Source organism: Mus caroli, unplaced genomic scaffold, assembly GCF_978045245.1.
Source record: "Mus caroli unplaced genomic scaffold, Mus_caroli_1 scaffold_17, whole genome shotgun sequence".
Taxonomy (NCBI): domain Eukaryota; kingdom Metazoa; phylum Chordata; class Mammalia; order Rodentia; family Muridae; genus Mus; species Mus caroli.
Genome location: NW_028227272.1, coordinates 29,068,910 through 29,095,228, shown reverse-complemented (window position 1 = coordinate 29,095,228; position 26,319 = coordinate 29,068,910). Strand labels below are relative to the sequence as shown.

Genomic DNA, 26,319 nt, shown 5'->3' with positions numbered 1-26,319 from the left:
GTGTATGAAGACAGCTACAGTGTACCCACATACATGAAATAAACCTTTTTAAAACAAAAAACAAAAAAAGAAATATTTAATAGTAGCAACCGTAGAATTCTTGGCTTTGGTTGAAATTTCCTTCTAAGCCAACAGGTAAAGGCACTCTAGAGTCTGCCAACACACACAAACCAGCAACACCCCCAAACACCAACACCCCCAAACCTGGCCAACAAAACACCAGACTGAAGGAAAGGAAAGCCAGTAAGACTTATCACTTACAGTCACAGCTTTATTCCATGAATAATAGTTTCCTTGTAGAAAACATACGATTTCTATCAATCAGATAATATTCTAGTAAGAACAAACACATCTGCACACAGAGGACTTGTGAGGCCGAGAGCTTTGTACATCTAAACTCACAAACAGGTCTGAACAGTTATACCTATCACTCATTGTGGGAGGACTTCCCACTGTACAAACCAGCCTTTCGCAGGAAGTGGCTCTGGGTTTCATAGTAGCGTGAGAACATATTTCCTCATTGCGGAGTAGAATTGCCTGCCACCCGCCACATGTACTCGTAGCTGTGAGACGTTTGCATTTACAGGTGCTCCTGTCTACCCCAGAATTAATGCACATAGAGTCCTGAAGAACACAGGTTAATTCCAGTCTTGTCAAACTATAATTACTCGCCATTTCTCGGATTCTCCCGTTTCTTGTCTCTTCACCACACCCTTCCCTCTTTGCTTCATCTTGATTTCTACAAAAACATCTGCAGCATTTCAGGGCCAAGCATGGGCCCCTTTCCGCTGAGGGAAACCCTCCCCTTTGTCAAAATCTGGCTCTTATCTTTTTCCTGAGTAATATTATTAAAAAATCTTTTTACAAGTCCTTGAGTTCCCTTCGCTGTCGACTGCCAACGCCTTGAAGGCAGATTCCCACCTTGTATTTCTGTGTTTCTCATAGGCCTACGTAGCACATGGAAGTGTCCTGGTTTTATAGATCGCTAGAGTTTCAGTGTTTTCTAGAACTGATCTTTGTTCTCTGTGGAAACGTGGAGCGTTTCCTCAGAAGTCATCGACTGACGCTGTGTCCCAGCTGCAGGACAGCAGCTGTTCGTCCTGAGGGAACTCCACCTCGACGTCATACACAAAAGTGGGGTCGTCCTTTCTCTTCTGATTTTTCTCGAAAAGCTCATCCATGATGCTCTTCCTTTTGGCAAGCTCCTTGTCGTCCAGTTTGTTCAGGTCTTCCTCGGGATCGATGGTCGTTTCCCGCCGAATCTGTTCCATTGTTTCTGCCAAGCTCTGCCCCTGCAAGGAACCTCGCAAAAAAACAAACAGCTTCTCCAGCTGCTTCAGGGGCACCTGTTCCAGGTAACTCTTGTGCCGTGGGTTATTCTTTAACTGTTCAGCAGCTCTGGTGCAATCTAGGAGGGAGGAAAGCGTATGTAGAACACACATCACACCCATGGCACACCACTGCAAGGACTAAAACCCTGAGGTCACTGGCTCCAAGGTAGCCCACTGGCTAACGGGGTTTACAAATCGATTACTTTTATAATCAACTGAGTTTTAACCCTTCTCAGTTACACACGCTGTTACGTGGCAGCCCACTCACATTGAAACATTCCACCCAACAGGGAAGTTCCTTCAGACAAGAAGTAAGCAACTCAAAAGAACTCCAGGAAATCCCTAAAACGGACCAGATTCACTAGGCTCCTCCCTTTCCGAGGATAAACAATAAAAACTGCTGAGGGACAGTCTCAATAGACTCTTGAGACCTGCCAAACAGCTTAGGCAAAAGGCACTCTCTATCCTCTTGAGCTGCCTGCAGGCCCAGCAGTGAGCTGTCACCGATGCTGGGGTGGCCTTGGTGATTTCTGCTCCTGTGAGTAACCCCACCCATACTCTTGTGGCAACCCCAGTAAAGCCTGTTGGTTCATCAAATTGAACTTCGATGATATTCACACATTGGTCATGGGATAAATACACAGAAATATGTTGCTTCAACCTAGGAGAAGTTTGTCATATAACACACACATGCCTGTAATCCTAGCATCTGGAAGAGTTGGGAGGATGGAATGTTTGAGGCTAGCCTGGACTACTTAACTAGATCCTACCTTAAAAGCAAAAAAATACAACAGGCTGGGTTTGGTGGTATAGGTTTATAATTGTTTCTCATCCCAGCATTAGGAGGCTGAAGCAGGAGGATACTCATGAGTTCTTGGTCAGTCAAGGTGAAATAGAGAGATCTTGTCTCAAAAAAAAAATATATATATATAAATTTTAAAAGGGGTTATTTTTACTTTATATGTTGAGTGTTTGCCTGAATGTATTTATGTGTACCACATGTGCAGTGGTGGCAGAGACCAGTAGAGGGCGCTGGACTCCCTGGAGCTGGATTTGGAAGATGGCTGTGAGCTGCCATGTGGGTGCTGGGAATCGAATCCAAGTCCTCTTAAAGAACAGCAAGTACTCTTAACTGCTGAGCCATCTCTCCAGCCCCAAAATACAACATTTTAAATAAATAAATAAACAAACCTAACTTTGGTGTTAGGAGAGAAAAGGAAGGAATCTTTTTTTCTTTTTTACTTTCTTAACCTAAAATTAATTAGTAGAGATGTTAAAAACTTTCAACTGAAGAAAATGTCTAAAGATAAAAAATGGCATGGTTTTTATTTGTTTTAGAGACAATGTAGCCTTTGCTGGGTTAGAGTTCACTCTGTAGGAGTAGGTTTGGCCTCGCACTCAGCGATCTACCTGCCTTTGCCTCTGAGTGCTGGGACTGAAGCCCCTACCCCTCCTGCCAGGAAAAAAAAAAGGCATAGTTCTTAAAAGGCAGCTGTGTGACACTAATAAAATGCTATCTACAAATAAAAAATATTTGGAGAGAGAAGGAAATTTAGTATCATTAAACAGTAGTATATCATTTAACTCATATAACTATTCTAAAATATTAAATCACCAATTCTGTAACTGTTAAAAAGTATAGATTGGGGAGATGGTCTTCATTAGATCTTCTATCGCTGTGATAAAACACCATGATCAAAAGCAGCTTGGGGAGGAAAGGGTCATTTCACTTACACTTTCATATGACAGCCCATCACAGAAGAAGGCCAAAGCAGGAACTCAAGCAGGGCAAGAACCAACCTGGAGGCAGGAGCTGATGCAGAGGCCACGGAGGAGTGCTGCTTCCTGGCTTGTTCCCCATGGCTTGCTCAACCTGCTTTCTTATAGAACCCAGGATCATCAGCCTGGAGTGGCCCCACCCACAGTAGGCTGGGCCCTCCCACATCAGTAATCAATCAAGAAAATGGACCACAGGTCTGCTACAGATCAGTCTGTTGGGGGTTTGCTCACTTGACATTCCCTCTTCCTGAATGACTCTAGTCAGGTTGACCTAAAAATACCAGCACAGAAACTGAGAACAGTCAGTGAGCTCACAAAGCTCCAGGGCCAGTCCCTGATGATTTAAACCCAGGGCTGTTTAACTCTGAGGAACCTGCCATTCCACTGCACAAAATTAAAATATCTGCTCCTCCCTCTCTCTCCCCTCCCTCCCTCCCCTTCCTTTTCCCTCTCAGTGGGACTGGATCCAGGACCCTGCACCCACTAGGTCAGTCACCACAACTAATTTACATCCTTCCCCAACCCAAACATTTTTGGTTTTTTGCTTTAATTTTCAGACAGGTTATCTCAAGTTATCCAGACTTATTTTGCATTTGCAATTTTCCTGCCTTAGCTGTCTACATTGCTTGGATTATTATGGTGTATGTCGTTATACCTGATGGTGTCAGGTTACTTTTATTAAGTGACTTAATATTTAAGACAGACAGCAAGGGCCAGAGAGATGGCTCAATGGTTAGGAGCACTTGCAGGGTTCCCAACTTTAGCAACAATCAGGTTTGTTACATTAGCTGCAAGGAATCTGATGCCCTCTTCAGGTCTCTGTAGACACCCATGCACATAGACACATATACATAAATAGAAATAAATAGAGAACTAGCCAGGAGGCAAGATAAAACAGGGGTACCTGAGAACTTTGAAAAGTTTCGGACAGGCATGATCCGCTGGCGGCTCTTTCCTTCGGTTTCATTCTCATAAATCAAGATCACAGCTGGCGGCTGGAACCTAACTCCACATTTCTTGGCAATGTATTTCATCTTCTCGTGTAACTCAGGGTAAACTGGAAGAAACCTGATACAAATAGGACAGCTGTACAACAATTTCCTAAAGACTGACAACCAAATCGAGCTAGCTGCTGAATAAACCTTTTCCCTTCTCCTCAGTGGGTCTGGCCGTGGACTAGCCCCAGGATTGTATTCTTACAAAGTGTGAGTCTTGGTCCAGGCTCGCCTCAGTTCATTGGATCTCTGAGTCGGTAATGCCATTCAGCCTGGACCCCTTAGCTACACACTAACCTCCTGGGAGCCCAAGAACTGACCCACTGGCCTTCAGAATAATTTTGATGTTTCAGCTAAAGGATTTCTGATTCAGCCTCTTTGTATACGTTCCTTTAAACTTTTTCCTTTTACCAGACAGTATCTCATGTAGTCCAGATTGGCTTTGAATTTGCTATGGAGTGGAGGATGACCCTGGATTTCTGATCCTCCTGTCTCTATTTGCCAGTGTTAGAATTACAGCATATGCTACTAACCTTGGTTTACGGCTTGCTCAAGATGGAACCCAGGGCTTCAAGCACAACAGGCAAGCACTGCACTGGCTATGCTACACCCCTGGTTTTTGATTTTATAATTTTTGATTTTATAACTTTTGATTTTATAAACACTTAGTGTTGAGAAGTCCACTAGACCAGCTCTAATCACCTTGTGCTTTTCAAATTCTTTCTTTTTCTTTCTTTCTTTCTTTCTTTCTTTCTTTCTTTCTTTCTTTCTTTTCTTTCTTTCTTTTCTTCCTTCCTTCCTTCCTTCCTTCCTTTCTTTCTTTTTTTCTTTTTCTTATAGGGTTTCTCTGTGTAGCTCTGGTTGTCCTGGAACTCACTCTGTAGACCAGGTTGACCTCAAACTTAAGAGATCCACTTGCCTCTGCCTCCCAAGTGCTGGGGTTAAAGGTGTGCGCCACCACTGTCTACCCCCACCAGTTCTTTTATTTATCAGGAGGTTACTTCTACTTACCAGGTATCTTCCCTGTTAGTCTGTTTGCTCTGGGAAGGCAGGAAGTGTGTCCATTTTCATTAAGCTCTCAGTACAGGTCTGGAACATAGTAAGGGTAATCTTGTTCAATGCTGGGTATAAATACAAGCAAGGTTACTATCTATCTTCCTGGGGCATTGGGGCAGGAGTTAAATGCTGTTACACATTATTAAATAATATGAAGTACTGTTAACTGTTGCTAGAATTGTTAGTTTGCCTTGAGGCTTCTTTAAGACCATGTAGGGCAACATTTTCACAGGCTCTTCTGGTATAGTGAGCAGCCTGAGGTGGGGCAGTCATTCCTTTCCTCCTATCTGTCCAGACTCTGATTTTCTTTCTCTGTTTCTGTTTCTCCAAGGATACTATAGGCGCAGCTGAAGACCGCCATCACTGCGAGCACTCCACCAGCCTGCACAGGCCTTAGAGAGCAGCATGCTGAGCAGGAGCCTCCGTGCGCATTAGTAGTTCTTCTGCTTTCACCTAGGCAGAGGAGCAGTCATCGGGTGGCTCCGATGCAGACCACAGTATCCCTCGGCATCAGGGGTTGTGTCATGATTGCTGCAAACATCCTTGCCTCACATCTGGCTGCTCACTTCCAGAGTCACCTGGACATGCCCTCATTGTGCTGCTCCGGGTGTTCCATGTTACAGCATGAGGCTCATTAAAAGACAGTTAAAGTGGCCTTTTCTTTCCTGCTTTTGATCATTAGTGTTAGGAGACCAGACTGAGCTATCAGCACAAGGAAGAAGACACGGTAAAACCGGCACACTGGTAGCAGCTTCCATCCTGACAGTAGCAGTTGAAGCCCCAAGAGGGCAACAGAAGGTCCCAGAGAGTAAGTAACCAAAGTGGGAACACTGGAGTAGAGGCAGCGGAAGTGATGAGAGCAAGGTGCTAAAGAGTTTCAGGAGGCTTCTGGGCCTTAAGCGAAACTACTAGCCATTGCAGGAATGGAGTGTCTGTCTCAACATTCAAGGGCCCCAGGAACTGTAGTCCAGCAGATGTTGTCTTCTGGTGGCACTCACAGCTGCTGGACGCTGGGCATTACAGTATCTGGCAAATGGTTGCCAAATGGATGCCAATAGCATCTGACCTGAGCACCCAGAGCTATGCGTCACTAGCATCTAAATCAGGAGGCCTAAGTCCCTACCTCTCAGTGTCTGGAACTGTCATCATCTAACATTGCTAGTCCAGGCCTTGGACACTCAAGGGCCTGGGAACTTCTCCTACTCATGATTTCTATCCAGCTAGAGCAAACTGACCCCAGTCAGCTGATCGGCGACAACATAAGGATCAATAGCTAAAATGGCAGATCTGAACAGGCATCGTTCCTTATGCCTGTAATCCCAGAACTCAGAAGACCAAAACAGCAAGATTGCCCTGAGTTTCAGGACAGCTGTTTGGGAACTCTGTTCCCTTACCTCTCAAAAAAAAAAAAAAAGAAAAGAAAAAAAAAGGGGGGGGGTAATGTTTGTGTGGCTTTTACCTCAGCTCACTTGTCCTACTATAGTATTTTTCCAGGTATAAGAAACCCAGATATGGGCTGGTGAGATGGCTCAGCGATTAAGAGCACCAACTGCTCTTCCAAAGGTCCTGAGTTCAAATCCCAGCAACCACATGGTGGCAAACAACCACCTGTAATGAGATCTGACGCCCTCTTCTGGTAAGTCTGAAGACAGCTACTGTGTACTTACATATAATAAATAAATAAATAAATCTTTTAAAAAAATAAGAATTGCTTAGATTCTTACAATCACATAGTGGCTATGATGTGCAAATGTTGAGATGGTTAAGGTAAGATAACATAAGGTAATAATATCCTCATAAACTTAAGTTCTGTAGGAGGTCAGCTACAGGTACACTGTTTAAGAAATTAACATTATATTTGTTCCTCATAGAAAAATAGGAATAAAAGTGAGAGAAAGAGAAAATGAAACGTTCATCTAACTTCTATTCTTTTTTCTAGCTATCTGTATGTCCACATACATATATGCATCAATATAAATACATATATAGACTACAGTTTAGTTTTATCTCATACATACGGTTTCCTGTATCAAATGCAAATATTATGGTTGCTAGGGCGATTTATCATATAGGATCACAGTCTGTATTCTCACCCCTACTGACAGATGTGAGATTATTACTCCTATGAGGTCAGCCTCTTTATTATAAGAGCTGCCTTTCACATTGCTGGGCTTTGCCTTTGATCTGAGTCAATGCCCAGACACTATTCCCAGTTCACCTCACTAGAGTGTGACGTCAGTAAACTTTCCAGACACTATATGGTCTACAAACACAAGCAAAGGGCCACACTTGTGAATAGAGTCAATTATAACGTAAGGTCTTCACTACCGAGTTTTCCCTTTAATTTATTATTATTGTTGTTGTTGTTTCAAGTCAGGATTTTCTGTGAAGCTCTCGCTGCCCTGGACTCACTCTGTTGACCAGGCTGGCCTCAAACTCAGAGATCTGACCGCCTCTGCTTCCCGGGTGCTGAGATTAAAAGCATACACCACCACTACCTGGCCTTTTTTGTTTTGTTTTTTTGTCCATATTTCTTACTAGCATGTTTGTAGTGCTATAGTACACTATCCTCCCACTTTGGAGACCTCATAACCTGACTGCCGTTCAGCACCAGCACTAGGTCAGCTAACGCATTCCACAACTGGGAGGAATGACATTACATTTACCTAATGTATTTTTACCTGATATACTTTTCCTATCAGGGATTTGTTCCCCACAGCACCGAAGGGAATACTGAGTTCCCGATTGATGTCCTCAGCAATGCAAGGCGACCCTTCTTACCCTCGAAGAAGTACAGGAAGTGCACATCTGAACAGCAGTGAGGGGGTGGTTTCCATCCTACCGCACCGCACAGAGGAGCGCTTAGGTCGACTTTGAGGCGAGGTGGAGCCTGAAGCTGCAGGAAACGGCGACAGCCATAGCCTACAGGAGTAACCATGGAGTGAACTCAGAGGCAGGGGGCCCAGCCCGCACGCATCCGGTTGTGGGCAGGAAGCGGGGCTGAGCGCGGGGAGTGCGGTCCTAAAGCAGCTCGCCCGGTCCAGGGGCCCACCTAGGCGCCCCGAGGATCGTTCCCAAGGCAACAGAAGGCGCTCAGTTTGCGCTTGCGCAGCCTCTCGCCCCGCCCCGGCCGGGATGACGAGGGGCGGGGCCAGGGGGCTGGCCTCTCCGGAACCTGGAGTTGTAGGGTGATCCTAGGGTGGAAGTGCTAGACGAATTCTGTCCTGGTCACCGGGGAAGGTGAGCGCACGCTCGGCGTGCTCAGATTCCTTCCGTGACCGCAGCTTGCCCCGAGCGCCCCTCTCGGGCGTCGGGCTTCGGCGTCCTGGCTGCCGGCGCTGTGGCCTGGCTGCTCCTTTGGGCAGCCTGGCTGGTCGGCAGGCTCGCCGCGGACTTCAGCGACGCCCCTTTCAGCGCTGGTAAAGGTCAGGGGGCTGAGCGAGTGTGTGCGGAGCTGGGGCGGAGGTGGGGAGCACCCGCGGCGCCTGGGGTACCCGAGGCCAGAGGAAGTTAGCAACAAAGGCCCTGTGCGCCCTTCCCTCCTTGTGATCTTTGCTGGGGGTCCCATCCGGGGCTTCAGAGCCGGGCTTTGTCTTTCCAAGGCGGGGACTGGCCACGCTGTGACCCAAGTACGAAACAAGCACAGCAAGCCATGAAGTATCTTGGGATGCTTATGGTTCCCCTGAAGATGCTTTGTGCTGCCTGAGAGGCAGTGAACCCTCGGCATCCAGCGAAGTGTGAGAATACCCAAACAGCGTGCATGGGAGAAGGGGGTGGGTGAGGTGATGTGTTGTGTGACATTCTTCCCAGGGAAACACACGCGCACACAAACACACACACTTCCCAGGGACACACGCACGCGCGCACACATGCACAACCTGCTCACTCCAGAAAGGTAACCTTTGTACCAGTGTCCAGTTTGGTAAACCAATGATTTTTTTTTTAATTGGGGTTACTATTAGAAATATGGGTGAGGGGTTACTTACTAGAAGCAAGGATAACTCAAAAGAAGCTGCATCAGTAGAAAGATAAAATGGGTGACTCCTGAAAACTGCAACCCTGGAACTCACTAAGCGACTTCCAGACAGCTCTTCAGTCCTAACATAGTTCTCCCCCCGCCAATCTCTTTTTCTCTGCAGTTTGCCCCCAGCAACTGTTGACTCGCTTTTATATTGTAGGACCCTCAAGCGTCTCCCAACTGCTTATTCTGGCTTCACGTTGCTGAGTAACAGGTTTATCAGTGATTCACACTCTATTTTAATGTTCTTCCCACACATTTCTTGCCAGTGTTTTAGAGCAGGGTACCTGGCTACTGAACCTTTAAGGTTTGTTTGTTTCTTAATATTTGATACTTGAGAAATGGTCTTTCTTGGAACTTGGTATGTAGACGAAACTGAGTGCTGGGACCAAAGGTGGTGCCATCTCACCAGTCTTGAACTTTTAGTCACTGAGTAATAATAGTTTTAGTGAATCATTTTATGAAGATTTCTGCTTATTCCAAGTGTGTAAGTGAACTCACTGAATCTTCATGTGCCCCTCATTTTCTTGCCTTTTTTTTTTTTAAAAAAGCCTCTCCCAACATCTTCATAAAGTATCAGTGTACAATCTTCCCAGACTTGTAGACACATAAGAATACAGAAGTTGCTGTGTTGCTGTATCACGTATCAGACATGATTTGGTGAGCCAGGATAATGTCTTACATTACATGAACAAGCCGGGCATGGCACGCCTTTAATCCCAGCACTTGGGAGCCAGAGGCAGGCAGATTTCTGAGTTCCAGGACAGCCTGGTCTACAGAGTGAGTTCCAGGACAGCCAGGGCTACACAGAGAAACCCTGTCTAAAAAAAAAAAAAAAAAAAAAAAAAAAAATCACATGAACAAAGTCCTTTGTGTGTACTTTTTTGACTGCTTCTACATGTATTAAATGCCTGGTCTTCCTCAGAGGCACAGCTATTACATCATGGAAAGCTGCCAAGCCGACTCCAGTGGCAGAGATTCTCAGCCTCACTGATGTACTGCCAGAAGTAGATCTCTATGGAGGTCAACCTGCGTACATTTAAAAATTTTTTTAAAATATTTTTTATTAGGTATTTTCCTCATTTACATTTTCAATGCTATCCCAAAAGTCCCCCATACCCTCCCCCACCCACCCACTCCCACTTTTTGGCCCTGGCATTCCCCTGTACTGAGGCATATAAAGTTTGCACGACCAATGGGCCTCTCTTTCCACTGATGGCCGACTAGGCCATCTTTTGATACATATGCAGCTAGAGACAAGAGCTCCGGGGTACTGGTTAGTTCATATTGTTATTCCACCTATAGGGTTGCAGACCCCTTTAGCTCCTTGGGTACTTTCTCTAGCTCCTCCATTGGGGGCCCTGTGATCCATCCAATAGCTGACTGTGAGCATCCACTTCTGTGTTTGCCAGGCCCCGGCATAGTCTCACAAGAGACAGCTATATCTGGGTCCTTTCAGCAAAATCTTGCTAGTGTATGCAATGGTGTCAGCGTTTGGAGGCTGATTATGGGATGGATCCCTGGATATGGCAGTCTCTAGATGGTCCATCCTTTTGTCTCTGCTCCAAACTTTGTCTCTGTAACTCCTTCCATGGGTGTTTTGTTCCCAATTCTAAGAAGGAGCAAAGTGTCCACACTTTGGTCTTCGTTCTTCTTGAGTTTCATGTGTTTGGTAAACATTTAAATTTTTTACCTTGCGCTGTTAGGTGGTTAGACTTTTCTAGCAAGTAAAGCCGACTAGAGTAGTTATTTTCTAACTATTTAAGATTTCTCTCCCTGTGTGTATTTTCATTTGTAATGTCTTGATTTTTATAGGTGTAAGGGCCACTTGTTCTGAAATTATTTTAAGGCAAGAATTTTTGAAAGATGGTTTCCACAGGTAGGTTGCCCACTGATTTCTACTTATATTAAACAACTGCTGAATAATTATGGATAAACTGAACATTTGTTTCCTTTTTTTTTTTTTTTTTTTTTTTTTTTGCTTGTTTGTTTTGAGACGAGATCTCATATAGCCCAGACTGACCTCAAACTTGCCATGTAGCTTGGGATAACCTCGAATTCTTGATCCTCCTCTCATCCACCCCAGGGCTGGATTACAGATGTATGCCACTGAGCCAGGCTTTCTTAAAGTTACAGAGTAACAGATTTGTCATAAGTGGTTCATACTTTGAAGTGATTAAATGATTAAAATCACAGTGGATTAACAATTGCTTACTGTGTACACATATATGTGTAATTTTACTTAATTTTATATGTTTTCATTTTTTTAATTTTTTTTTTCTTTCTCAAGACAAAGTATTGCTGTGTAGCTCAAGTTGGCTTGGAACTTATGTTGATCCGACTTAGCCTTCCAACTGCTGGCTTATTTTGCTTTTATTTTTAATATTAATTATCTTGCCTTTTAAAGAAGATTACTTCTTGCCATGTTAATAATATTCCTGATGCATAGACTCTTAAATTAAGAAATGAAAGACAAGCCGGGTGTGGTGGCCATGCCTTTAACCCCAGCACTTGGGAGGCAGAGGCGGTGGACCTCTGAGTTCGAGGCCAGCCTGGTTTATGAGTGTGGATTTTTTTCCATTTAAGTAGTCACTAGAGTGTGTGCTATTACTTCGCGTTTACTGCTTCCATTCCTTCTTCGATACCAGTCCTTCTCCTCATCCTCTTCCTCCTCTTCTCTCCCTCTTAAAGATTTATTTATTTATTTATTAAGATTTATTTATTTCATTTATATGTAAGTACACTGTCGCTATCTTCAGACACTCCAGAAGAGGGCGCCAGATCCCATTCATGATGGATGTGAGCCATCATGTGGTTGCTGGGATTTGAACTCAGGACCTCTGGAAAAGCAGCCAGTGCTCTTAAACACTGAGCCATCTCTCCAGCCCTAGTCTTTCTTCTTTCCGTGCTCCAGCTTCACACTTTGCTCTCGGTGGCTCTGACTCCTTGGTCTCTCATGATTCAGTCTTTAATTGCTTTTAATTAGGCATTCAGAAATTTTACTGTACATCTTTTGAAGTTACAGTCAAGTCTTTAAAAAATGAAAAGCAAACAGACCTGAGCAGTGAAATGACGCAGCAGGTAAAGGTGCTTGCCCCAGGACTAACATGGTGGGAGGAGAGCGCTGAGTCCCACGAGTTGTCTTGTGACCTCCACATGTTAGCCATGGCAAGGGCATGCCCGCACATATATACACACACATAAAATAAATAATTATCCAAAACACTTCCCTTTCCCTCAGTAAGTTTCTGCTTATCTTTAAATCCTTGGACATGTTAGGTATATTTACAGATACATTAAATTTATTAGATTTATTTATTCTGTGTATGTTTTGCCTATGTGTGTGTGTGTGTGTACACCACATGCATGCTTGATACCCATGTAGGACAGAAGATGGATAGTGTTGGATACCCCAAAACTGGAGTCACGGACAGTAGTGAGCTGCCATGTGGGTGCTAAGAATAAAACCCTAGGGGGCTGGTGAGATGGCTCAGTGGGTAAGAGCACCCGACTGCTCCTCCAAAGGTCCAGAGTTCAAATCCCAGCAACCACATGGTGGCTCACAACCATCTGCAACGAGACCTGGCGCCCTCTTCTGGAGTGTCTGAAGACAGCTACAGTGTACTTACATATAATAAATAAATAAATCTTTAAAAAAAAAAAAAAAAAAAAAAGAATAAAACCCTGGTCTTCTGTACAAGCAACAAAAGCTCTTAATCTATGACTCACATCTCCAGCCCCTTTTATGACTTTTAAGGTATACTTGCCCTTCCATTTCATAATATCATAAAGATAAGAGGTTTGCTCTGGCTCCTGTTTCTGGAGGTACAAGGTTGAAGTATGTCTTACGTTAGGGTTTCTAGTGCTGTGATTGAACACTGTGAACCCAAAGCCACACAGGGAGGGAGAGGTTTCTGTCATCTTACAACTCTTAGGTCACAGTCCAGAGACGTCAGTGCAGGAACCTGAAGGCAGGAACTGAAGCAGAGACCGTAGAAGAGTGCTGCTGACTGGCTTGCTCCACATGGCTTGTACAGTTTGCTGTCTTGTACATTTGCCCAGGGATGGCACTGCCCATATTAGGCTGGCCCTCTCATGTCAATCATCAGTTAAGACAGACTTGTCCACAGGCCAATCTGATGTAGGCATTTTCTCAGTTGAAGTTGCCTCCTCCCATGTGACCCTAGCTTGTGTTGAGTAGACAAACAGATACTAAATAATAAAAACAAAACAAAACTCCTAACCTCCCCAAGAGGCCACACCTGGTAGTGACTTTCTTGCTGACCAGATCTAAAGAGAGCACTTTCACATGGAGACAGAAACAGCAGGTCCGTGCCGGCCTCTAGCTGTTGACTGGTATTTTTTTGGTCTTTTGTTGTTGTTGTTGTTTGGTTTGGTTTTTTTTTTTTGTTTTTGTTTTTTTTTGAGACAGGGTCTCTCTGTGTAGCCCTGGCTGTCCTGGAACTCACTTTGTAGACCAGGCTGCCCTCGAACTCAGAAATCTGCCTGCCTCTGCCTCTGCCTCCTGAGTGCTGGGATTAAAGGTGTGAGCCACCCCCGCCTGGCGACTGGTATTTTTCTTGCTGTTGTTCATGTTTTGACTCTACATGGTCAGGAGCATGCGATGAATGTTGACCATGTCAAAGCGATGTTGTTTGTAGTGCTTGTTTTCTTCCTTTAGAGACTCTTGGGCTCTTCCTGCTGTCAGAGAAGGCTTTTATTTATCCGATTGATCCTATAACCTTTCGTTTGTTTAGTTACAGAGTTACGGAGGTCTTCACTTTGAGGCTAACTTATCTGAGCCCTTATCCTGTTGGGGTCTGTACTGAATGCTTGTGTTTTATGTGGTGACCTGTCAGAACGAATGCTTTCTAATCTCGAATGAAGTTTTGGAATGCTTTAGGTCCCAGCTCCTTGGTCACTTTTTTGCTCAGGCTTCTGGACTTTCATCTTAGCATCCAAGAATTTCTATTTGGATTTTTAAATTTTATTTATTTAATTTTAATATAAGCTCTTTTCTGGACTTAATGCCGTGGCTTCCAGCCGCTCTGGTCTCTGATGACCTGTTTCGCTATTTCCTTAAGCAGAGCACCATACTGTACTTGGATCTCCTCTGCACTGTGGTCCAGAATTTGCCTCTGGACAAAGAGCTGGGACAATTACACACCTTATTTTATGTTGGTGTTAGGCTTGTTTTGAGATAAGATCTCACCAAATAGCCTAAACTGGGTTTAAAGTTTCAGAGATCCTTCTGCATTGGCCTGAGTGCTGAAATTGTAGGTACGTTTTCTCTTCCCCCAGTTTGTAGCCTATTTTAAACTAATTTTTTTATTTTATTTTATTTATTTATTTTTTTTTTTTTTTTTGAGACAGGGTTTCTCTGTATAGCCCTGGCTGTCCTGGAACTCACTTTGTAGACCAGGCTGGCCTTGAACTCAGAAATCCGCCTGCCTCTGCCTCCCGAGTGCTGGGATTAAAGGCGTGCGCCACCACCGCCCGGCTTTTTTTTTTTAATTAATTAATTAATTAATTAATTAATTTTTAATTTAATTTTTGTTTTTCAAGATAACCTTCTGGCTTAAACTAATTTTTAAAGAAGTTTATTTTAGCCAAGGATAGTAGTGCCTGCCTTTAATCCCAGCACTTTAATCAGAGGCAGGTAGATCTCTGTGAATTGGAGGCCAGTCTGTTCTACAGAGTGAATTCTAGGACAGTCAGGGCCACACAGAGATCCCCTGTCTTGAAAAAAAAAAAAAAAAACAAGCAAAAAGACTCATTGTGTGTATGTGTGTGTGGGTATATGAGTACCTACTGAGTACATGAGTCCAGGTATGTGTGTATGTGTGTGATACCTGTAGGTATATGTACATGAGTGCAGGTGTGTGTGCCTGTAAGTATATGTATATGTGTGCAGGTGTGTATATATGTATATTTGTGGGTAAGTGTGTGCAGCTGTGCATGCCCGTGGCTATACTATATGAGTGCAGGTGTGTATATATGTGTACCTGTGGGTAAGTGTGTGCAGCTGTGCATGCCTGTGGCTATACTATATGAGTGCAGGTGTGTATATATGTGTACCTGTGGGTAAGTGTGTGCAGCTGTGCATGCCTGTGGCTATACTGTATGAGTGCAGGTGTGTATATATGTGTACCTGTGGGTAAGTGTGTGCAGCTGTGTGTGCCTGTAGGTGTGTGTACATGAGTGCAGGAATATGTGGGCCTGTGGGAATGTGTGAGTGGCTTCTAGTCTCTTGGAGCTAGAGTTACAGGCTGTGTGAGCAAACCTAGCATGGGTCTGAAAGAACTCAGGTCCTCTGCAAAAACAGCACTCTCTTAAGCACTGAGCCATCTCCATTCCTAAGTTAATGCTTGTAGAACTTCTGAAGTAAACAGTCTTTTCCTACACAGAGAACCCATGTCGGTACCCTTATTGAAAGACACTGCTTTCCCCACCAATCATACAGGTCCTTCTCTGGGAAATATTAACATAGGTGTGACTACTTTTGGATTTTATTCCTTCACATTGATCCTCATCTGTTTTCACACTAGCACTTTGCTGTGGCTTTATGGCATGAGTTATGAAACATTTAATGGGTGATCTCCTATGTTATTAGTATTTCATTTGACATGATAATCAATTTTTAGAAAATGAATTAGAAATATAGTGTCTATATTTATATTATGACTGTAATATAAATCTTTTTTTTTATTTAATAACTGAGTGAGAAGATTTACTTTAAATATCCTTGTCTTACAGAGACCTTTTAATAAAAGTGAAATTTGGAGAGAGCATTGAGGACTTACAGACCTGCCGGCTCCTAATTAAGCATTCCATTCCACCAGGACTCTTTGTGGATCCCTATGAGTTGGCTTCACTACGAGAAAGAAACTTAACAGAGGTACAGATACTGGGGAACTTTTGTAGAGAAATTAACATAGGAGCACTATGGTGTGGATTAAAGTAAGATGATAGATAAAGCAACATTGTAGTTCTATTTCAGTTCTTAAAGTACTTTTTTGCAATAGCGTAGGCATATCCTTAAGCAAATGAGTGACAGTTGTCAGGACCAAGCCAACCTGAGGGAGTTGAATGCTTTGCAGGGGTATAGTTCATAGGTCAGTGACTAAGCAAGTGAATGTATACACGTGTGTCTCGGTCTCTGAGAAGATGAAGGTTAATAAAGAGTGATCAGTTTGGGTAATAGGAAAGACACAGGCATTTTGCTCCTGTGTTTGCTGTGTGCGTGTACGTGCAGACCTGCCGTACGTGCATGTACTGTATGTGCATGTGTGAAGGCCACAGGCTGGCATGGGATGTGTCCTCTATCTCTCCCTCTTCTGTTTTGTGGCTGGGTCTCTATTACTCTCCTATTGCCATGATAAAACACCATTACCAAGACAACTTACAAATGGAAGTTTAATTGGAGTTACGGTTCCAGAATCTATGGCAGGCTGCTGAACCAACGGCTGAGGGCTCACACCCAGGCAGGAGGCAGAGCACACACTAGGGTTGTGGAGGCTTTTGAAACCTAAAAGCCTGTTCCTCCCCTTGTGAGCCCTGTGATTCCCCCACCTCCCTCTGTAAGGACACACCTGCTAGTCTTGCCATGGCCTCTCACTGAACCTGGGGCGTGGTCCTTTTGGTTAGACTGACTGACCAGCCAGATCAGAATCTACTATCGCCCCTCCCATCCCTCACCAGCTCCAGGGTTACAGAGAGCAGGACTGGTCTGGCTTTTATATGGGTTCTAGAAAGCTGAACTCGGGTCCTCAAGGTTGCTCAGTGAATTTTTTTTTTTTTTTTTTTTTTTTTGGTTTTTTGAGACAGGGTTTCTCTGTGTAGCCCTGGCTGTCCTGGCACTCACTTTGTAGACCAGGCTGGCCTCGAACTCAGAAATCCGCCTGCCTCTGCCTCCCGAATGCTGGGATTAAAGGCGTGCGCCACCACGCCCGGCTCAGTGAATATTTTACACATTGAGACATCTTCCAGACCTCAAGTACTTGGAGGCTAGTAACATAATAGGGGAAATGAAAAATAGTGTATTAAAGAAAAGTAAAAGTACGTCACAATTAGTAGGTTGCTGCTAAAACTGCTTAGGAAGAAACTCATAGTGCTGAGTGACTGAATATATAAGAAAGATGAAAGATCTCAAGTAAATAAGGGTCCGGAGAGAAGGTTCAGTGGATGGAATCATTTGCTCTACAAACATGAAGACCTGAGTTCAAGTCCCCACAACTCATGTAAAATCCAGGTGCTTGTGTGGAGAGAAGGGAGACAGAGGAGGATTGAAGGTGACCCCCAGAGGCTCACAATCCAGCGAGGCAGGTGTCCCACATAAGCTGAAAGGCAAGGGCTGACTCTTGGGGTTGTTCTCCTGGTACCCAAATGTGCACATGGTGTGTTATATGTATATGTGCAAGTGCATGTGTGTGCAAGTGTGCACACACACACACACATACATCTCAGCTAGGCCTCTTTAAGAAGAGCAAATGAGCCGGGCATGGTGGCACACGCCTTTAATCCCAGCACTTGGGAGGCAGCGGCAGGCGGATTTCTGAGTTCCAGGACAGCCTGGTCTACAGAGTGAGTTCCAGGACAGCCAGGGCTACACAGAGAAACCCTGTCTTCGAAAAACGAAAAAAAAAAAAAAAAAAAAAAAAAGAGCAAATGAAGAGGCTGAGAAATAGCTTAGTGGTAACAGTGATTGCTGCCCTTTGGTTTCCAGTCCACAGCTGCCTGTAAACTCCAGCTCCTGGAGGATCTGATGCCTGTGTAATAGGGAACAGAATTATTGGCAAGAACAACTGGTATTAAAGGCCGGCACATAAAGTTTCCATTTAGGAAAACAAATAGCCTTTTAACAGTAGGTAGGATGAGCTGTAAAGTAATGAGCTCCCGTGTGGCCATGAAGTGTTGAAGTAGTGGCTGAATACTTGGTAAATCTCTTCTCGAAACAGTGGTTTAACGTGGTCACTTCTGAGGTCCCGCTGCAACCTAATGCTCGTGGTTTCTCCGGGGTATGTCAGAACTTCGCATAGAAAATCTGAAGAGGGGCTGGAGAGATGGCGTTCAAATCCCAGCAACCACGTGGTGGCTCACAACCATCTGTATTGGGATCTGATGCCCTCTTCTGGTGTGTCTGAAGACAGAGTCAAGTATACTCATATAAAATAAATAAATCTTGGGCTGGCGAGATGGCTCAGTGGGTAAGAGCACCCGACTGCTCTTCCGAAGGTCCAGAGTTCAAATCCCAGCAACCACATGGTGGCTCACAACCATCCGTAACGAGATCTGACGCCCTCTTCTGGTGAATCTGAAGACAGCTACAGTGAACTTACATATAATCAATAAATAAATCTTTAAAAAAAAATAAAAATAAAATAAATAAATCTTAAAAGAAAATGAATATAAAAATTAGTCAGGCAGTGGTGGCCCAAAAGCTATTAAAAAAAAAGAAAATGTAAAGAGAAGGGAGGAGTGCATGAGGATGTGTGTGTGCACTCCTATGCATACATCCAGATACATTCTTCATATCCCTGGATAGGGACACACATCCACTATCCCTGGATGTACATGTGTGCATATTCATATGTGTGTGTCACATGAATGAATATTGCTAAATAAATATATAATACAGAATTTCACTAGTTTTTGCTTATGATATCTGTAATAATTTTGTTTTCTATTATACTACAGATACTCATATATCAGAATGCAGCCAAAGCCAGCTGTGGTACCACATGCCTGAAGCCCCAACACTCAGGAGGCAGAGGCAGGTGATATCTGTGAGTTAGAAGGCAGCCTAGTCTATATAGAGTTCCAGACCAGCCAGGAATATATATGAATACGCAGATTTCCAGTATAACAAGCCTCTGCATCTCTGTATTTTCTCTCTTAGTGTAGAACATGTGCCCTTTTTTTGAGATACAGTAGCCTGGATTGACCTGGAATTTGCTCACTATGTGCCCTGGCTAACTTTGAACTTGCCATCATCTCGGCTTAGCTTCTTAAGTGCTGGGATTATAGATATGGTGCCCCTTGCTTGGCTTAGGATATTTATTTTAAAATGGTTCTAAACACATTTTATTTTTGTTTGGTTAGTTTTGTTTTTTGAGTCAGGGTCTCACTGTGTAACCCTGGGTGGCCTGGAACTCACTCTGTAGACCAGGCTGGCCTGGAACTCATAGAAATCCACCTGCCTCTGCCTCCCAAGTGCTGGGATTAAAGGTGTGCATCACTATGCTGGACTTTTAGCACAGTTTTAAAAACACATAATTATTTTATTTTATTTTTTTCTTTCTTTTCTTTTTTTTTTTTTTTTTTTTTTTTTTTTTCTGAGACAGGGTTTCTCTGTGTGGCTCTGGCTGTCCTGGAACTCACTCTAGACCAGGCTGGCCTCCAGCTCAGAAATCTGCCTTCCTCTGCCTCCCGCGTGCTGGGATTAAAGGCATGTGCCACCACTGCTCAGCTTATTTTATTTTTTTTTTAAAAGATTTATTTATTTATCATATGTAAGTACACTGTACCTGTCTTCAAACATACCAGAAGAGGGAGTCAGATCTCCTTACGGGTGGTTGTGAGCCACCATGTGGTTGCTGGGATTTGAACTCCCGACCTTTGGAAGAGCAGTCGGGTGCTCTTACCTGCTGAGCCATCTCACCAGCCCTTATTTTATTTTTTAAAGCTTTATTTTATTTTTAAATGTGTGTGTATGTGTTGTGTGGATATGTGTATGTATGTGTGGGTGCCTGTGGAGGGCACAAGAGGGATTGGACTTCCTGGAGCTGGAATTAATAGGCGGTCGTGAGATGACCAATATGGGCACTGTGAACCAAACTCAAGTCCCCTCTAAGAGCTCCTAAACACTGAGTCATCTCTCTCTCTCTAGCATGTGTTTTATTTCCTGTTGTGTGTAGGTGTGCATCCCATGGCAGACATGTAAAGGTTGGGGATTTACAACTTTTAAAAAAGATTTGTTTATATTTTTATTAGTGATTTTTTTTTTTTATGTTTGTGTGAGTGTATGCACATGTGTGTGTAGATGTTCACAGAGTCAAGAAGAGGGGGTTGGGTCTTTTGCAATTAGAGTTTGCAGGCATTTGTGCGTATCCATCATGGAAGCTAGGATTCGAAGGATGGTCTACAAGGTAGAGAAGCAGATGCTCTTAGCCACTGAGCCTTCTCTTTAGCCCAGCAGGAAGCTCTGTGGAGTCAACTGAGTCCTCCACCACAGATGCCAGAGTTTGAAGTCAAGTTGTCAGACTTGCTTAGCAAGTCCTTTATCTATGGAACCATCTCCGAGTTTTTTTTTTTTTTTAATGTAATTTCCTGTTTGGGAGTCTCGGTTCAGACCTGCAGTTTTTTAACACTTGGAAGTGTGAGGCGGGAGAATTGCAGGTTAAAGGCCAGCCTGAGCTGCAGAGTAAATTTTAATCCAGCCTTAGCTAACCGGTGAGACACTCTTGTGGTGGGGGGAGGGAGGGAGGAAGGAGAGAGAGAGAGTGTAATTTTTTGAAAGTGGCTATATGTCGCCCAGCGGGAGATCCCTTGCCTGGAGTGTATAAAGCCCTGGTCTTGAGCCTCAGCACCTCGAAAATAAATTGTTTCCCACATTTCCACACTGTACACATGCGTGCACGGGTGCCCTATAAAGTTCTGACCTTTGCTTGGCTTCCTGCCTGCACTGTTCTGTCTTACTCAGTACCTAACTTCACCAAAAAACAGGAAGCGGCTGGGATGGCACCAGTCATTTTAACCGAACACAAGCTGGACGGTTTTTGTCAATAGTTCCCTGGTCCTGCATCATATCCTGTGTTCTCTCCATACAATTGAGGAATGGCCTCTGGCAGGATCCAGCTGTTGCTTCTGCCTGTGTGTACAGCAATCTTCCCTTCGGGTTTACTTTCTGTCTTTTTTAGTTTTCTTCATTCCTATTTTTTTCCCCCGATTGATATTTGTTTTCTCTCCCACAGGCAGTGATGCTAACAGAAAGTTTTAATGTAGAAGCCCCTAACTACTTGTCCAATGAATCTGCAGTCCTCATTTATGCCCGGCAGGACGCACAGTGCATCGACTGCTTCCAGGCCTTTTTACCTGTGCACTATCGCTATCACCGGCCACATAGGAAAGATGGAGACACCCTCATTGTGGTCAACAACCCCGACTTACTGATGTACTGTGACCAAGGTGAGGGTTGAAAATGAGGAAAGGTGTGAGGGTCTAGTCAAGGACGGTGATGGCAAATGCACCTTCCTTTGTGACTTTCTTGTTACAGTTTTAAACCCAGAGAAAAACACACGCACACACACACACACACACACACACACACACACACACACACACACACACGGGATGTAGGGGATTGTTGTAAGGCAGATACCGACTGTGAGATAGCTCAGCAGGTAAGATGCTTGTGGGTAGGCCTGACCACCTCCATGGGTGCCCAAGACCCACATGCTAGAAGGAGAAATGGACTCCTGCAAACTCTCCTCTGACCTCCACATTTGTGCATGGTGCACATGTACACACACACACACACACACTCGCACACACACACAATGTAATATTTTTTGGTTTTTTTTGAGACAGGGTTTCTCTGTGTAACAGCCTTGACTGTCCTGGAACTCACTTTAGACCAGGCTGGCCTCAAACTCAGAGATAAGCCTGCCTCTGCCTTCTAAATGCTGGGATTAAAGGCCTGTACTACCCCTGCCCTGCTCTAATTTTTTTTTTTTTTTTTTATTAAAAGAGAAACAGACCTTCCCCCACCCACAGCTATTCCATGTGTCTGTCCCCTCTGTGCTCCAGGAATAGCAATGAGCTCACTCTAACACTTTCTTCTCTTATGCTAAGATGTTTTAAATTGTATTGATATTTGTGTCTGTGTGTGGATATGGGGGCCTCCCTTGGAGTACAGTGTCCAGATTGCCCAGAAGTTGGTGTCGAATTCCCTGGAGGAGCTGCAGTTAAGGGCAGTTGTGAGCCACCTACCATGCTTGCTGGGAACCAAACTCAGGTTCTCTGGGAGAGTTGGAAATGCTCTTAACCTCTGACCCTTCCTCCTCTCCATCCCCAGCCCTCAGTTCTTAATGGGAATCTTTATTTCCTGGTGTTTTTGAGACAGGGTTTCTCAGTGTAGTGGTGACTGACCTGGAACTCAGGGATCTGCCTGCCTTTGCCTCTTGAGTGCTGGGATTAAAAGTATACAACACCATGCCTGGGTCTGTCTCCCTTTGCAAAAATATAAGGGGGAAAAAACTAGGTGCTTGTATACTTTAAAAACTCAGTATGTAGAAGCAGCTGGGATCAGGAGTTGAAGACCATCTTTGTCTCCTTGGTGAGTACAAGGCTAATTTAGGCGACATGAAATTGTTGTCAAACAGCAAACTACGACTAAAAGTCCTGTTCTTTGATTATTTCTTCATAGAGCCTCAGCATCGAGGCCTGTTCTTTGGTTTAAAAAGCTCTTTGAGATTTTGACTTTTCCTGGTCTCCAACAGTGTTGTTACTATTAACTAAGTGGAGAGGGGATTTTAATCTTACATTGTCTCTGATGTGAGCATTAAGACTTTTCTCTCTGCTCACGTTCTTTTTCCAGTCATGTTTTCTGTTCCCTTTAATGACACCATTTCTTTTTTTTTTTAAAGATTTATTTATTATATATAAGTACACTGTAGCTGCCTTCAGACACTCCAGAAGAGGGCACCAGATCTCGTTGCGGATGGTTGTGAGCCACCATGTGGTTGCTGGGATTTGAACTCTGGACCTTCGGAAAAGCAGTCGGGTGCTCTTACCCACTGAGCCATCTCACCAGCCCTTTTTTTTTTTTTTAGATTTATTTATTTATTTTTTATATGTAAATACGCTGTAGCTGTCCTCAGATACTCCAGAAGAGGACATCAGATTTCGTTACGGATGGTTGTGAGCCACCATGTGGTTGCTGGGATTTGAACTCAGGACCTTCAGAAAAGCAGAATGACACCATTTCTTATCTAAATGAACTCTGAAGCAGTTTTTCTCCTGAGAAGACACAGAATTCTGCTACTGTCTGCTTTGATCTGAGGTTCTTCATAGGAATGAATGTTCGATATGGAAATTTATCAGGCTGTGTGTGTACCGAGGATGCATTCTTACTTTTCTGAATATAATTCAGATACTTCAGAACAGGTTTTTGAAACAATAGGTCTGTTTTTCTGAAGTGATCCTTCAAAAAGAGGTAACATATTTTTAGTGGAATTAGTTAACAAGCCATGTTTGATTCTGTGATCACCGCTGCAACTTCACATCTTAGGCATGGATCGACCTAAGAAAGCACACCAGCACAGATCCCAACCATCCACAGTGTGTGCTGAAATGTTTGGATTCTCATATCATTATCCTACCAGGAATAACTCCTGGTGAAGTACAAGACAGCTATAGCCTTGAATCTAAATACAAGTTTTCTGACATCTTGTCCTTCCCCTTCCCCCCATTTTCTTTTTCAGAGTTTCCAATTTTCAAATGCTGGGCTCAGTCAGAAGTAGCAGCTCCTTGTGCTCCGAAGAGTGGGGAGATCTGCCGGTGGAAAAGCATGCAGTACAAATCAGTAAGACGCTTTACTCTGCTCTCAAATAGCACTGCCTCATTTCAAAGTCTGTCCGCTGTGTTTAAAGTGTTAGCACATTGTATTCCAATACAGAACACTCTAGCTGCTTTAATATTGTTTATTTGCTAACGGTGGCCACAGTAGGTAAAGTCAGTATCATTTAAATCGGGAGCTGGTGGTGTAGGGCAGTCCCTTGCCTCATTGGTTCAGAATACAACATAGCTGGCCCCCTTTGTCAAGGTGTGAAATGGCAAGGAAAAGCAGTGCAAACCTATTGGGTCTCCTTCAACAGGAGGACTAGAGGTTTAAGGTGTAAGGGTGTCCTCAGCTACGCAGTGAGTTGGAGCCCAGGACAGTGACTCTTGCTCCCTTAGCAGCGATCAGCTGCCCAGAGCTCCTTCAGTAGCAGTGAGGCCTTAGAGGTAACTCCAGCTGCTGTGAGCAGGTAGAGGTGACAGCCATGTGCAGAAGTATGAACATTATAGCTGTCTCCACACCTTCTGGCTCTTGGTCTCTTTGTGCCCCTCTTGGTAGGCACCTGATGTAGGTGATCCGTGTACCTGAATGCCTCTAATTTTCTCTTCCCCTCTCTCCACAGATCCTTAAGAGTTTGACAGTGCAGGTTCCAGTGGGACTGACTATACATACCTCTTTAGTGTGTTCTGTGACGCTGCTCATTACCATTCTGTGTGCTACTTTGATCCTTTTAGCTGTTTTCAAATATGGCCACTTTTCCCTGTAAGTTTTGTACAGCTAAGTGTTTTCTATGAACCTAATAAATGAGACAAGAGTGCTCTTTTCAGAACTAACTGATTAGTTTGTCTTCATTTATCGTTAAAATTGTGTTTGCCAGGCAGATCTCTGTCAGTTCATAGCCAGCCTGGTCTGTATTGTGAGACACTGTCTGGAAAAACAAACAACAAAAATGTTTTGTTTCCCAGAGGAAATTTGGGGTCATTGTCAGATAATTGAAAATTTTAGTATTCTGTTATATAACGTTCAAGTGTTCTTTGGTAGTCTAGTAGAGAACGTTTCATTGTGTTAAATTCATACGTAGAAGTGACTGTCTACATTTGCTATAGAAAAATGAGTTCATTATTTATTAGTGTCTATTCTTGTTTTGCGAATAGAACATTTTAATTCACACTAAACATGGAGATACCTTTATAATTAAGAATAAAGTAATTTAGATAATTATTTACAAAAAATGCAATTCTCAGGTGATTTAAAAAACAAAAAACAAATAGTCTTGATTTAGTGTTACACTTGGTAGAAACAAAATAGGGACTTAAATGCTACAGGTTAATTAACAAACACACTCTACAGCTAAGGGAGACAGATCAGTGACGTGCTCACCACGTGAGCATGAAGGCCTGAATCCATTCCCCAACATCCCTGTAAAACACTGTATATGGTGAATGCTTACAGTTTCAGTCCTGGAGTGTGGATGGGTGTATTGCAGTGTGGAGGTGGGGGGTCAGGAGAGGTGAGGGCAGGAAAATCCCAGGAGCTGCCTGGCCAGCCAGCCTAGACTGATTAGTGAGCCCCAGGTCCCAGAGACTTGGATCAAAAACTAAAAATATTAAGTGGATAGCTCCTGGGAACACCTACTAGCCAATGTTGACTTCTGGCCTTTACAGTCATGCGCATGTGCACACACACACCCCTTTAGAATAAGAATGTTGGCCTAGTGTGGTACATGCCTTTGATCCAGCCCTTGGGAGGCAGAAGCAAGAGTCTGAGCGTATTGACATTGTTTTGTGTTGAGTGAAGGGAGCTGATAACTCTTTACATACTTACAGTTTCTTACTCTGCTGTAGTCTTTTAGTGTTTTTATGAGAATAAACCATTCATAATTTTACATATAAGATTTGATTTGTTACAACAATCCTTATTGATTTAAATGTTAGAAGGGGCAACCCAGTACCATAAAGTTAGTAATATTAAAAATCTTTTTTGTTGTTATTTTTTTATTTTGTTTTTTCTAGACAGGGTTTCTCCTGCTTCTGCCTCCACCTCTGCCTCTTAAGTCCTGTGATTAAAAGTGTGTGCCACCATCAGAAATCTTTAAAATGACTATAAAGTTTCAAACTAATCGAGTTCCATACCTGTTTTGTTTTTTTATATTAGAAAGAATTCCAAACTGGGTGTGGTAGCACCTGACTGTAGTTTTCTACTGTGAAGTCTAAGTCAAAAAGAGGATATGGGCCGGGCGTGGTGGCGCACGCCTTTAAACCCAGCACTTGAGAGGCAGAGGCAGGCAGATTTCTGAGTTCGAGGCCAGCCTGGTCTACAGAGTGAGTTCCAGGACAGCCAGAGCTATACAGAGAGACCCTGTCTCGAAAAACCAAAAGACCAAAAAACCAAAAACCCCACAAAAGTATGTGTGTGTATGTTTGTATGTATGTATTTCAAATATGTATAAACTATATATTTTAATACATGGAATATATAGATATATGTTATAAAGAAAAATAATTTTGTTTCACAAACATTAGCTATGAGATTGATAATGTGAGATTGAAATGGGATTACCTTTCCTTTTTTTCTTTTTGG

General features: G+C 43.5%; 2 protein-coding genes across 3 annotated transcripts; one reads left to right on the top strand and one right to left on the bottom strand.

Moving 5' to 3' along the window:
• Positions 1–250: 250 nt before the first annotated feature.
• On the bottom strand, positions 251–8,325 carry Cep19 (centrosomal protein 19). Of its 2 annotated transcripts, none has more exons than XM_021185080.3 (4): positions 7,843–8,325; positions 5,117–5,194; positions 4,015–4,178; positions 251–1,408 (listed from the first exon to the last, which is right to left on the bottom strand). In XM_021185080.3, the coding sequence occupies exons 3-4, from the start codon at positions 4,142–4,144 to the stop codon at positions 1,047–1,049; spliced, it is 492 nt and encodes a 163-aa protein (XP_021040739.1). In that variant the 5' UTR covers positions 4,145–4,178; positions 5,117–5,194; positions 7,843–8,325; the 3' UTR covers positions 251–1,046. The 2 variants fall into 2 exon arrangements, with proteins under 2 accessions (XP_021040739.1, XP_021040738.1); XM_021185079.3 differs by having other exon boundaries at positions 7,943–8,325.
• Pigx (phosphatidylinositol glycan anchor biosynthesis class X) lies at positions 7,910–24,583 on the top strand. Its single transcript, XM_085832490.1, has 7 exons — positions 7,910–8,027; positions 8,407–8,580; positions 10,995–11,058; positions 15,936–16,077; positions 21,152–21,365; positions 23,663–23,763; positions 24,362–24,583. Exons 1-7 carry the CDS (start codon positions 7,910–7,912, stop codon positions 24,503–24,505), a joined length of 957 nt encoding a protein of 318 aa, XP_085688616.1. The 3' UTR covers positions 24,506–24,583.
• The last annotated feature ends 1,736 nt before the right edge of the window (positions 24,584–26,319 follow it).

What these genes read in the sequence shown, in the direction of transcription:
- Pigx (XM_085832490.1), top strand. Translation starts at nt 7,910, where the DNA reads ATGTCCTCAGCAATGCAAGGCGACCCTTCTTACCCTCGAAGAAGTACA. An exon ending in GAGAAAGAAACTTAACAGAG is followed by an intron (nt 16,078 to 21,151) that starts GTACAGATACTG and finishes TCTCTCCCACAG; the next exon opens with GCAGTGATGCTAACAGAAAG. An exon ending in AAAGCATGCAGTACAAATCA is followed by an intron (nt 23,764 to 24,361) that starts GTAAGACGCTTT and finishes CTCTCTCCACAG; the next exon opens with ATCCTTAAGAGTTTGACAGT.
- Cep19 (XM_021185080.3), bottom strand. Translation starts at nt 4,144, where the DNA reads ATGAAATACATTGCCAAGAAATGTGGAGTTAGGTTCCAGCCGCCAGCT. An exon ending in AAACTTTTCAAAGTTCTCAG is followed by an intron (nt 1,409 to 4,014) that starts GTACCCCTGTTT and finishes CCTCCCTCCTAG; the next exon opens with ATTGCACCAGAGCTGCTGAA.